General features: G+C 37.0%; 1 protein-coding gene and 1 pseudogene across 1 annotated transcript in view; one reads left to right on the top strand and one right to left on the bottom strand.

Moving 5' to 3' along the window:
* The window catches only part of LOC135969415 (uncharacterized), a 494,620-nt gene that overhangs the window by 213,346 nt on the left and 267,778 nt on the right, over positions 1-13,496 (bottom strand). The window contains exon 5 of the mRNA XM_074033712.1: positions 1,832-1,925. Within this exon, the coding sequence (XP_073889813.1) occupies positions 1,832-1,925 (94 nt within the window). The remainder of the gene's footprint in view (positions 1-1,831; positions 1,926-13,496) is intronic.
* Positions 12,887-13,366, top strand: LOC102144378 (small ribosomal subunit protein uS8-like; annotated as a pseudogene).

Below are 13,496 nucleotides of genomic sequence, written 5' to 3'. Positions count from 1 at the left end.
TCTGATAATGATTTGCAAATTGAGAAAATTCTGGAAAAATAGACATCCAACAAGTTAATAGTGATTATACCTAATGACAGGGTTACTGGTGGGGTTTTGTTTATTTATATGTTCTTATTTGTTTCTTGTTTCTTATGTCAGCAAATTTTAAATAGCGTATGCAAAATGATGATCCCAATAATAAAAAATATTGTGTTTATTCATAAGAGTTAATGTTTATAGAAAGGAAAAGACGAGAATGTTTTTGGACAGATTAGGATTTAAACAAAAATGTTAAACAGAATACAAAATACGTTTTTTCTCCTGTTGTCTAGCTTTTGTGCAGTGAACACATGTTGCTTTTATAATAAGAAATATACATTTTAAGTTTCAAAATTACTTAGAAAGATTTTGTAAACAACCTAAAAGAAAATAAATGTGTTTGGTGCATCCATTTCTGAGTTTACAGTAGTGTTGAATAGCCCAGCCAAACAACACATGACCTGAATTGAATACAAGTTTACTTGACTCACTCACTATTCCAGAAGGGTGACCACATTCTTTTGTGTTACTACATGTCATCAGTGCCTGTAAGAGACAGAAGTCTTTGGATGGTGTTAAGGTTTTTCATTGGTTTTCTTGTATTCTTAACATTTTATGGTCAAGGTCTTTTGATGTGGGTTTATCCCATAATACTTGTGATAAATGAAAATACATGAACATGGAAGGAAAAACAGGAATGAATTGAGAAAAATCACATCATTCCAGGTAGTCTGTCTCTCCAAAAAAAAATCATCAAACTAAACCACATGGTATTAAAATTCATTCCTAAATTCTCAGCACAAATAAACTTCTGACTCTTTTTTCTTGGAGAGGAAAGTAATGAAAGTGATGACAATATTTAAGATGAGATATCATCTTAGCTTTACATACTCTATGTTGAGAAGTCTTTTCTTTAAAAATTAATTTGTCCGAACAGCTTTCACCTTTTCCTCTCTATAAAATATTATTTAGGCCAGGCGTGGTGGCTCACGCCTATAATCCCAGCACTTTGGGAGGCCGAGGCAGGTGGATCACTTGAGGTCAGGAGTTTGAGACCAGCCTGGCCAACATGGCGAAACCCCGTCTCTACTAAATATATTTTTAAAAATTAGCTGGGCATGGTGGCACATGCCTGCAATCTCAGCTACTTGGGAGGCTAAGGCACGAAAATTGCTTGAACCCAGGGGGTGGAGGTTGCAGTGAGCCAAGACTGTGCCACTGCACTCCAGCCTGGGAGACAGAGCAAGACTCTGTCTCAAAAATAAATAAATAAATGCATACATATTATTAAATTATCAGTTCACTATTTAAGGGATACAATACTGTGTTTTCATTTTTGGAATCATAATTTTATATATTGTTATTCAAGTTCACTAATAATTTAGAGATTTTCTGCATGTTTTAAGGGATAATATGATAGGAAGGGTGAGCTACATGTTTTGATTCCATAATTTTAAAAAATTTGTTTGGTAAGGCGTACTCAAATGAACTGTAATGACACCTTATTTCCGCAATGCCTTTCATCTGAAGATCTCAAAATATCCAACATTTTGAACACATTATTAAACTATTCTCACTGTGACAAAAGTACTATATTTTAGAAATATTTAAATTTTTCCATTCTTTATCCTCCCTAGATGTGTTGATGCCTTTGGAATTTTCAAAGAAAATGTTGTTCATATTTAATAGGCAATTTGGAAAATATTTTATAATGTAACTTAGTTTCTACAGTAGCACACAAAGTATATGGGGGGATATTCTTAGCTCAACAAGCATAACAAAACAAACAAACAAAAAGGATTAAAACTACCTGTAATTCCAGCACTTTGGGAGGCCAAGGCAGGAGGATTGCTTGAGGCCAGGAGTTCAAGACCACCCTGGGATAACATAGCAAGATCTTGTCTCTACAAAAAAATAAAAATAAAATAAAAATTAACTGGGTGTGGTGGAACATGCCTGTAGTCCTAGCTATTCAAGAGGCTGAGGTGGGAGGATTGCTTGAGCCCAGGAGTCTGAGATTACAGTGAACTGTGATCATCAGGTCACTGGACTTCAACCTGGGTGGCAGAGAGAGACCCTGACTCTAAAATAAAAATAAAAATAAAAGTACCTGTAATATTTTGAATATCTATTATGCACCAGGCCCTATGCCAGGCATGCTACATTTGATATCTTAAAACCTTAGCCAGGCGCAGTGGCTCATGCCTATAATCCCAGCACTTTGGAAGGCCGAGGTGGATGGATCACGAGGTCAGGAGATCGAGACCATCCTGGCTTACACGGTGAAACCCCATCTCTACTAAAAATACAAACAATTAGCCAGGCATGGTGGCTGGCGCCTGTAGTCCCAGCTACTCGGGAGGCTGAGGCAGGAGAATGGCGTGAACCCGGAAGGCGGAGCTTGCAGTGAGCCGAAATCGCCCCACTGCACTCCAGTCTGGGCAACAGAGCGAGACTCTGTCTCAAAAAAAAAAAAAAAAAAAAAAACAACCTCACAGAATCCTTCCTGATTGCTCCACAGTTAGATAAACATGGAGGAGAGAGTGGAAGAGGGTTTCATTCCAATTTTTCTTTGCCTCTTTCATTTATTAATCATTCCAACTATTGGTAATTTTTAAAAAAGTTAGATTCAGAAGCAAGAATTAAGAATACTGATAGATTCTTCATGACAGTTTATGTCTTTATTTTTTTTATTGAGACAGGGTCTCACTCTGCCACTCAAGTTGGAGTGCAGTAGTGCAATCACAGCTCACTGCAGCCTCAACCTCCTGGACTCAAGTGATCCTCCTGCCTAAGCCTCCCGAGGAGCTGGGACTACGCGTATGTACCATCACGCTTGGCTAATTTTTGTAGAGATGGGGTTTCACCATGTTGCCCAGGCTGGTCTTGAACTCTTGGGCTCAAGTGATCACCTGTCCCACCCTCCCAAAATGCTGGGATTACAGGCATGAGCCACTTGGCCCGGCCAACAGTTTATATCTTTTTTTTTTTTTTTTTTTTGAGATGGAGTCTTGCTCTGTTGCCCAGGCTGGAGTGCAATGGCATGATCTTGGCTTACTGCAATCTCCACCTCCCGGGATCAAGCAATTCTCCTGCCTCAGCCTCCTGAGTAACTGGGATTACAGGTGCATGCCACCGCGCCTGGCTAATTTTTGTATTTTTAGTAAAGACGGGTTTCACCATGTTGGTCAGGCTGGTCTCGAACTCGTGACCTCGTGATCCACCCACCTTGGCCTCCCAAAGTGCTGGGATTACAGGAGTGAGCCACCATGCCCAGCCCACTTTATATCTTCAATGTGAGTGGTGAGATGACGTGAAGATAGTGGGTTTATTTAGGTGACTCATGGTCCTGATGTTATAGGTTAGAGCAGCATTTCCCAAGCACATCCCATATACCACTGCTAGTCCTCGACACAACTTTAGGTTAACTTTTGAACATTTTACTAGCTATATAGTTTTAACATTTTAACAGTTACTTTTTTTTTTTTTAAGACAGTGTCTTGCTTTGACAAGACACCCAGGTTGGAGTACAATGGCAGGATCTCAGCTCACTGCAGCCCTGACTTCCCAGGTTCAAGTGATCCTCCCTCCTCAGCCTCCCAAGTAGCTGGGACCACAGGTGCACACCACCAGGCCTGGCTACTTTTTTTTTTTTTGTATTTTTTGTAGAGATGGTGTTTCACCATGTTGCCCAAACTGGTCTCAATCTCCTGGGCTCAAGTGGTCCACCCACATTGGTGTCTCAAAGTGCTGGGGTTACAGGCATGAGCCACTGTGCCTAGCCAATATTTTCAACATCTATCCAGAAACAAACTAGCAGAATAAACTTTCTTTTTCTTTTTCTTTTTTTTTTTTGAGACAGAGTCTCGCTCTGTCGCCCAGGCTGGAGTGCAGTAGCACGATCTCAGCTCAGTGCAAGCTCCGCCTCCCGGGTTCATGTAACACTAACAGGTGATTCAGTAATTAATAAAGTTTTACAGCTTTCAACACGAGTGCTCTTATTTGTTAGAAATGTCTTCTATTATGTCTAGGAATATTTTTAAACCTCTTAACCATAATTTAAAAATAGTGGCTTACACCTGTAATCCCAGCACTTTGGGAGGCTGAGGCAGGCGGGTGACTTGAGGTCAGGAGTTCGAGACCAGCCTGGCCAATATGGTGAAACTCCAGCTCTACAAAAAATAAAAAATAAAAAAAATTAGCCAGGCATGGTGGCAGGCGTCTGTAATCCCAACTATTTGGGAGGCTGAGGCAGGAGAATTACAGAGGACATAGTGAGCCGAGATCGTGCCACTGCACTCCTCCAGCCTGGAGGACAGAACGAGACTCTGTCTCAAAAAAAACAAAACAAAACAAAACAAAACAAAAAACAGAAGGATCTTTTTTTTTTTTAAAAAAAGAGTCCTTCAAAACCACAATGTTATACCATCTCATACCAGTCAGAATGGCTACTATTAAAATTTTAAAATAACAGATACTGGCGAGGTTGTATCATTTATAAATGGTATTACTTGCCATAAGGCCAAAATATGTAATGCCATGGACTAATTCTGGTTACTTATGCGGACCCATGAATGGATCGAAGTGTCAATAATTAAAATGTCTGCCTTGGATGTAAGGATACTGTGAGTATACAAATGACCACTATATTTTCTCATATATTGAATTTCCAGTCTCATCATCATGTATTTCTTAGTGATGTATCAATTCAGCACTTCTAGAAGTCAAATGTACATACATATTATCATGAACTATAATCCAGATTGAACTTTTTTAAAATTTAACTTTTAAGTTCAGGGGTACATGTGGAAGTTTGTTATATAGGTAAACTTGTGTCATAGGGGGTTTGTTGTACAGATTATTTTGCAACCCAGGTATTAAGCCAAGTACCCATTAGTTATTTTTCCTGATCTCATCTCCTCCCACCCTTCACCCTCCATCCTCCTATAGGCCCCAGTGTGTGTTGTTCTCCTCTATGTGTCCATGTATTCTTGTCATTTAGCTCCTACTTATAAGTGATAATATGTGGTGTTTGGTTTTCTTTTCCTGTGTTAGTTTGCTAAGGATAATGGCCTCCAGCTCCATCCACATTCCTGCAAAGGACACGATTGTTCTTTTTGATAGCTGCATAGTATTCTACGGAGTATTTATACCACATTTTCTTTATCCAGTCTACCACTGATCAGCACTTAGATTGATTCTATGTCTTTGCTATTGTGAATAGTGCTGCAGTGAATATACACATGCATGTGTCTTTACAGCAGAACAATTTATATTCCTTTGGGGATATGCCCACTAATGAGATTGCTAGGTGAAATGGTATTTCTGTTTTCAGGCCTTTGAGGAATTTCCACACTGTCTTTTACAATGGTTGAATTAATTTACACTCCTACCAACGGTATATAAGCATTCCTTTTTCTCTGCAACCTTGCCAGAATTTGTTATTTTTTGACTTTTTAATAATAGCAGTTCTGACTGGTGTGAGCTGGTATTGCATCGTGGTTTTGAAGAACTGTTTTTTAAAAAAAATGGATTCTATTATGATTAAGAGGTTTAAAAACTTTCTGGACATAATAGAAGAGATTTATAACAAATATGAGCACTAGTGTTGATCGTGGCAAAACTTAATTAATGACTGAATCATCTGTTTGTGTTATAAAATGCAAGCTTCAACAAAAATAACGGTACACAAAAATGATAAAAATAGTTTGAAATTTGCAATTTAATTGCCAGCCGAGAGTGAACCTATTTCATTGTAGGTTGTGTCTCAAAATACTGGTGTCATTTGACACACACAAAGAACATTATGAGAAACTTATTAAAATTTCTGAGGCAAAGTAGAAGAATATTCAGGCATCCTAAGAACTAACATTGTGTGTAATATGAATAAGAACACAAAAGCTGGAGAAATGTTGCTGTAAAATAATTGATGAAACACATATAATCCTACAGGCAAATAAATGCAAAAGCAGTGACTGGGGACAAAGCAAGTAAAATGATTGATAAAGTGCCTCTGTCAAATAAGAGTCTATTTCGGAATTGCAGCTATGAACAGAAAGTAAGTTAAGGATCAATTATTATTCAGAGAATGACAGTCAATAAATTTCTCTGAAAACTGATGAATCTACCAGTATTGTACAGTCAGAAAATCTTTGGTAATTATCTGACATGATCTGAGTAAAGTGATATATAAAAAACTTTTCTCAGCCAAATTGTACATTTGAAGTAATATTTTTAAATGTATTGATTATTTCAGGTAATCAATAGCAATGATAAGAAGTGATATTGAGGCAGGAAATAAGCTCTGCAGACAGGGAACCTAAAGAATTCCTAGAACTAAATTAAACTGAAAAACCCCAACCTTCTAAACCCAAGTATTAATAAAGAACTTTGTAACTTCACTTCAGCTATGGCAGGAAACATCCTCTTCATTTGCATAGGACACACACCAAGTAAATAACTTTGTAACTTCACTTCATCTTCTTCATTTACATAGGGCATACACCAAGTAACCAATGGGAAATCTCTAAAGGGTATTTAAACCCTAGACAATTCTGTAACCAGCGCTCTTGAGCTGCTTGCTCAAGCCGTCTCCCACCCTGTGGAATGCACTTTTGTTTTCAATAAATCTCTGCTTTTGTTGCTTCATTCTTTCCTTGCTTTGTTTGTGTGTTTTGTCCAATTCTTTGTTCAAAATGCCAAGAACCTGGACACCTTCCACTGGTAAGAGTATGAGCAGGAATTCCACTCTGAGGTATCTACCCACAAGACCTGGAAGTATGTCCACACACAGATTTGTACTCAAATGTTCCTAGCAGCATTATTCACAATATTCTGAAATTGTAAACACTCCAACATCCATCGACCTGAGAATGGATAAACTCAATGTGATCCTCATACAATGAAATACTATTCAGCAAGAAAAAGGAACAAAATATTGGTATTTGCTACAAAATGGCTGAACCTCAAATACATTATGCAACTTGAAAGAAACCAAATGCAAAAGAGTACACATTGTATGATTCCATTCATATGAAATGTTCAAGAAAAAGACAACTGTGTAGAGACAGAGAGCAGACCAGAGGTTTTCTGGAAACAAAGGTGGGAAACAGGACTGATTTCAGACAGCCTCGAGAGAAGTTAAGGGGAGGGGGTGATGGAAATGTTCTAAAACTGTATTGTAGTGATGGTTCAAAAACTTAAAACTCTGTAAATAAAGTTGCCCCAATGGAGTATCACAATCCCTAGCCAGCTCATTGACTCAACCATCTACCAAAGGAATGAGCAGGACCCCATGAGGAAGGAGTCGAGACACAACGGTAGTAATTAAACAGTTCTTCCCTAAAGGAATCTGATTATTTATTCAGGTAAGTGTCCATGGGAGAAGGGTAAAACCCAGATCTTATGATGGTTGTTGAATACAGAGTCTGAGTCAGCTCTTATACCTGATACCAGCACTGAAATGTATAATGTGTGTGGATCAATGCTCCTCAAACTTCAACATTCATTGAATCACACACAAAAAAGAGCTGTTAAAACAAATTCCTGAGCTCCTCGCCAACAAAGAGATTCTGGTTCAGCACAATTCTGAATTTCTAACAAGCTCCCAGGTGATGAAGACAATGAAGGTCCACAGATCACACTTTGGGTGGTGCTTGTCTACGTGATATCCATATGGGAAATTTCCATTTAACCCACTCATATTCCAAGACAACTTCCCTGTTGAAAAGTTGCTTACAGGACATGCACATGAATCCTAAAATTACATAAAAATAAAAACATAACTCAGTAATGATATTCACATCAATGTACAAAGAAATTACAACACTACCTGCATTTAGTCAAGGATAATAATTCCTTTCACTCCTTAAATTTGTCTCAATTTTTTAGTTCAATCATTAGAACTCATTTTGTCTTGTAATTAAGAAAGATTATCAATTGTTTCCAACGAAATAGATGAATAAACACAATGTATTAATTTTTATTAATAACTATTATGATCCACTAGCAAAAGCATACGTTACATGGAAGACAGCTTTTTAAATGAAACTGAGTCCCACAAAAAAATCCTACCATCTATCAAATCAAATAATCACAGATCTATTATGATGATGGTTAAGAACAAAAATAGGCAATGTTTTTCAAATGCTGAAATAAACTCTAATCTAAGCAAACAACACACTACAAAACTCTACCTAAAATGGGCAGGAGAATCTCACCACAACTGGACATTGCTTTTAAATATTGTCAAACAATTATATGTTGTCTTTGTTCCCATCCTTCATTTTTATTGTATGAAACTTCATATTGATATCATCAATTACAATCCAACATTTCCTCTCAAGCACTGCCACTCAATAAAGTCAGGAATGTTATCACATCATGGGTAATTGCTGAATTATTGTTTTTAAAATGACATCTGTATGTGTGTACTTTGAGCTGAAATATGTCAGCTCCATTGCCAGAAGTTGGTATTATTATAGCATATTTCAGAAATGTAGCAGCTTTCAAAATAATTTTTAAAAGCATTTTACTTTTATCACAGGAACTTCAGAGCATGCATGTGAGCTTGACAAAGCTACTATGCTTCCCAATGCCATATAATTTTTCAACATACTGTTGTTAGATTTACATCACTCAGAAAACTGGGGGGAGTACCTGTTTCTCTGGTCTTCTGTGTCCCTCTCTGTAGTAAACAAGATAATACCTGCCTCCTTGCTGAAATATTGTGAAGCTACAGGAGCTAACACTATCATAAATTTTCTACCTAAAATTTTGTTTATAAATGTGCTAATAAGGAGAGAAGCTTTTGAATACAACATCAGTGCTGCAGATTTCCATGAAAGCTCATTTTGGTACAACTCTAATTGGGCTGAGTGGGTGAGTGAGTCACTCTTTTCAGTGCATTCCTGGGTGGTCTTGGGATACTGGTGTAGACCAGAAGCAGCACTGCTGCCTAGAGAGTGTAGCCAACTCAACCATTCCCACCCACTCCCAACTTGGCCTGACGTCCAAGAGCCTGTTATAAGAAGTGAAGGCCCCATAGAAAGAAGCCATTTCCGAATATTTCCTTGTCTCCCAACATTTCCACAAACTAACAAAACAAGGAAGAAACTCTTGAGCACGTTGCTGTTCGTCCACTGTTCACGTAAGATATAAATACACGACTCTGTAAAACAGTGCCTACTGTTAGAAGCCTTTTATACTTATTTTTGTTTTGTTTTTAAATAGGCAACTAATTGTATTATCCAGAAAACATAACTCAAATCCATTTGAGTGTCACTTTAACATTCCTGTTTCAGTAAAAGAACAAGTAGACAGAAAATGAGTACACATGTAGTAGAAGTGACCAACACCGTCAACCAAGTAGACCTAATAGACATTTTTGGAACATTTCACCTAAAAAGAGCAGAATACACTTTCTAGTCAGCTGTACAAAGGACCATTCACAGAGATAGGCCACATATAGGGCCATAGACAGGTCTCAATAAAATTAGAAAGATAGAAATCAGACAGAGCGTGTTCTTTGACAACAATGCAATTTTACAAGTTAGTCACAAAAAATATGTGGAAATCACCAAATATGTGGAAATTAACACAATTCTAAACAATCCATGGGTCAAAACAAAAATATTGCAGGGAAAATTAGAAAATATTTTGAACTGAGTGAAAATTATATGTGCTGCCTATACTTGATGGGATACAGTGTTCAAAGGAAAAAATATAGTTGCAACTGCTTTATATCAGCATGTAGATAGAATTAAAAAGCCAAAATTAATGGCCTATGCTTTTTGTTTTCAGAAAGAGAAAAAATGAAAAGCAAAGGGAAAGAAATACATTTGAGTGAAAGGGTATTTCCTGAAGAACCTGGGTTATGCCCCCAAATTGAAGAAAGAACAACAGGAATGAGGGCCCCTGTAGGGACAGGGCCGGAAATAAGAATTCAAACATTGTCAGCCCTGTCTGCTTTCTCTCTCTCTGTTTGCCCTATTTTATTCATCACTGCATAATGCCACTGCTTTCAGTTTTTTCATGTGGCAGGGAACATCCCACATTTTCACAGCTCCTGAACACATAGAAAAGATACGTTTTCTCTCCCAGCTTCTGATTAGAACACCCTAGAGAAGGACGCTGGCCAACCTGCTCTAGACCCGTGGCTGCCCCTGGCCAGGCCACAGCAACCACTCTGATTGGCTCAGTCTGGCTGGTTATCTACCCCTGTGACCAGGGCATTGGGTGTGTGATTATGGGATTGTCTGCCCCTGGCAAAACCACAGGGCACTTCCCCCAAAGAAGCAGAGTGGCAGGGTACAGAAACAGAACCACAATCATTTTGGCTTCAGAATAGCTCTCTTTGGTATCAGCCACAGGAAAGTTATTTTTCCCATTCATAAATGAGAAAACAGAATAAGACACAAATTAAGACACACACACAGTGGAAATAGATGGAGTCAAATCATATTCATGCCATTCAAACATCACTTTTGAAGATTTTAATAAACATACCTTCCTTAGCAATCTGTTACTGATATAGGTAGATTTTCAGAAATTTTGTTTTAGGAAATATTGAGAATTTCAGACCTTAAAGTGGATTAATCAAATACTTACTTTTGGAGGGGTCAGGGAAGATAGGAGAAAATTTCCAATACATTGTTCAACAGTCTGGGGATGTGTTAGTCAATATCCATAGTGACTCAGAATACAGAAGGAAGATGGTGTTTCAGTATCCTTTATCTCTGTGCACAATGGCTCCGCTTCTTCCAGGTTCTGTTTCCAGAGAACAGGAAATATTCTGTGCTTTCTAGATTAACTCACACTTTCAGGTAGGACTTGGTATCTGAATTAACTATATCCCAGCTGAGCAGTCTACACCAAACTCTGATGTTGTCATTGGTTGTTTTGTTTTGTTTTTCAGTAAAAGAAACTTATTTAGCTGAGTTCAGATCTCTGACAAATGATCAGTAGCTATCTGGAAGTGCCTAATGGTCTAACATCTAAAACTTTGGTATTATGTATAAAATTTTTATTTTTAGTTAACTGGGTGGTTCAATGGCACAGATACAAATTGAGACATCATTACGAGCCAGGAAAAATATTTACTTTTTTTTCTGTGTATTTCTTGCAATCTAAATGAGACCAAGTTGTTTATGAGAAAAGAGGAATTCTAATAGCAACCAAAGGCAAAGCTTATTCAAAAACACTTCAGGCTTTAGAAAATTAAGTCAAATTAGGTGAATTATTAAACTTCATGCAAAAGTAAAAAAGCAAATATTAAATAAAAGTGTCTTAACTAATTGGGTATAAACCAGGTTGAAACCAATTTTTAGGGGAAGGCTTTGATTTGATGTAATTATAAACAGTCATGTAATCAAAGTATCACCAAAAGCTCACAAATCACCACTAAAGAACTTATTCATGTAACCAAACACCCCCTGAACCCCAATAACCTATGGGGAAAAAAAGCTTAATTCTGTAAATGTACATATACTTGAGTTTTTTCATAAGAATAATGCTACTAGTCTAGCCCAGGGTTAATACAGATATTTTTCTCTCTAACATAAATTAGAATAATTTGATAACATTTGGGTTTCATGAATAATACAGAGATAAAACCATCTCACATAATTTAGTATTAAATCACTTAATCCATAAACATTTGTAGCTTATTTCTCATAGGAAGGTAATGATACAAAATAACCTCTCAGGCAAAGTTAAAACCGTTATTTTGGAAATATAAGGATATTCTGATGATGAGCCATAGTCAGATAATATACAGGGGTCTGGGACACTAAATTCTGTTCTTGTATTTTACAAAGGCCACAACAGGAAGCAGTATAATGTAGAGGAAATAACACTGAACTAAAAGATTGGATGTTTGGACTTTGATGCCTTCTACAACCAAATAGTCAGATGACCTTGAATGAGCCACTTAACTGCTTTGTGACATAGTTATTTCTGTAAAATAAGAAGGTTTGAGAGATGATCTCAAAGTCCATTCCAGCTCTGTAATTCCATGACTCCTTACATATAAATGTGATTAGCATGGTGCTTAGACCATGGAAAATAATTTTTAAATGCTACTATATCTTCTTCCTTTCCTTTTCTTTCTTATCTTAATCCTTTTTATGAATCCAACCACATTCTCAATCCATATTGATTTCTGTATCTCTAATATGTATCTAGTACAGAAGCTGGCAAAAATTGTTATCTATTAAAAGGGTAGTATTTGTTGTCAAGGAACTCAGTCTAATAAGGCAAATGTGTAAGTACATTGCATTACTGTGATTGAAGTCCAAAAACATTAGTAATTTATGTTCCTTACAAAACAGTACACAAAAGAGACTGATGAGCTATTCTTTAAGGTAGGCCAGAGACAATTAAGTAGAGAACATCTCAATATCTGAAATAGGTTTTTAAAAAATGATTAGGAACTAATCAGGCAATAGAGAAAACAGAATAGTCATTGGAGGCATGACACAGTAGTGTACTCAACTTAGGTGCAAATACAAAACTTGTGGTTAGTTGTCATAAATTTCCTGTTCTTAAAATCAGATTTCCTGGCATATACTATCCCTTCTGAGTGATTTTTTTTTATGACAAATGGTTTATTTAGTTTAAAGCTTCTACTGAAATATCTCTATTACATTTAGTATTCCTTGATTATTATAGATATTATTATACATACAACATTATATGTTTACATATTTTGGGTTGTTCTCTATTTGGTTCCACCAATGAGTATGCCTACTCTTTCACAAATATGAAGTATATTAACTACTATAACTTCATAATATATATGATATCTAACATGGCAAGTCCTCTCAAATTTATTTTTTAAAATTTTTCCTCTTTAAGAATGTCTTACGCCCTTTCCGCCATCTTCCCGCGCCGCCACAATGGTGCGCATGAATGTCCTGGCTGATGCTCTCAAGAGCATCAACAATGCCGAAAAGAGAGGCAAACGCCAGGTGCTTATTAGGCCGTGCTCCAAAGTCATCGTCCGGTTTCTCATTGGGATGATGAAGCACGGTTACATTGGCGAATTTGAAATCACTGATGATCACAGAGCTGGGAAAATTGTTGTGAACCTTACAGGCAGGCTAAACAAGTGTGGAGGGATCAGCCCAGATTTGATATGCAACTCAAAGATCTAGAAAAATGGCAGAATAATCTGCTTCCATCCCACCAGTTTGGTTTCATTGTACTGACAACCTTAGCTGGCATCATGGACCATGAAGCAGCAAGACGAAAACACACAGGAGGGAAAATCCTGGGATTCTTTTTCTAGGGATATAATACATACATTTACAAATAAAATGCCTCATGGAAAAAAAAAAAAAAAGAATATCTTGCCTATTCTTGAGATTTTGCTGTTTCATATAAAAGTTTAGAATCAGCTTGTCAAGTTGCACTAAAACCACCATTGGAATTTTCTTGGAATTTCATTCAGTCTAAAGATTAATTTGGGGAAAACA

The sequence above is a fragment of the Macaca fascicularis genome, chromosome 2, assembly GCF_037993035.2.
Source record: "Macaca fascicularis isolate 582-1 chromosome 2, T2T-MFA8v1.1".
Classification (NCBI taxonomy): domain Eukaryota; kingdom Metazoa; phylum Chordata; class Mammalia; order Primates; family Cercopithecidae; genus Macaca; species Macaca fascicularis.
The sequence above is the reverse complement of the archived record's forward strand: the minus strand, read 5'-3'. Positions and strand labels throughout refer to the sequence as shown.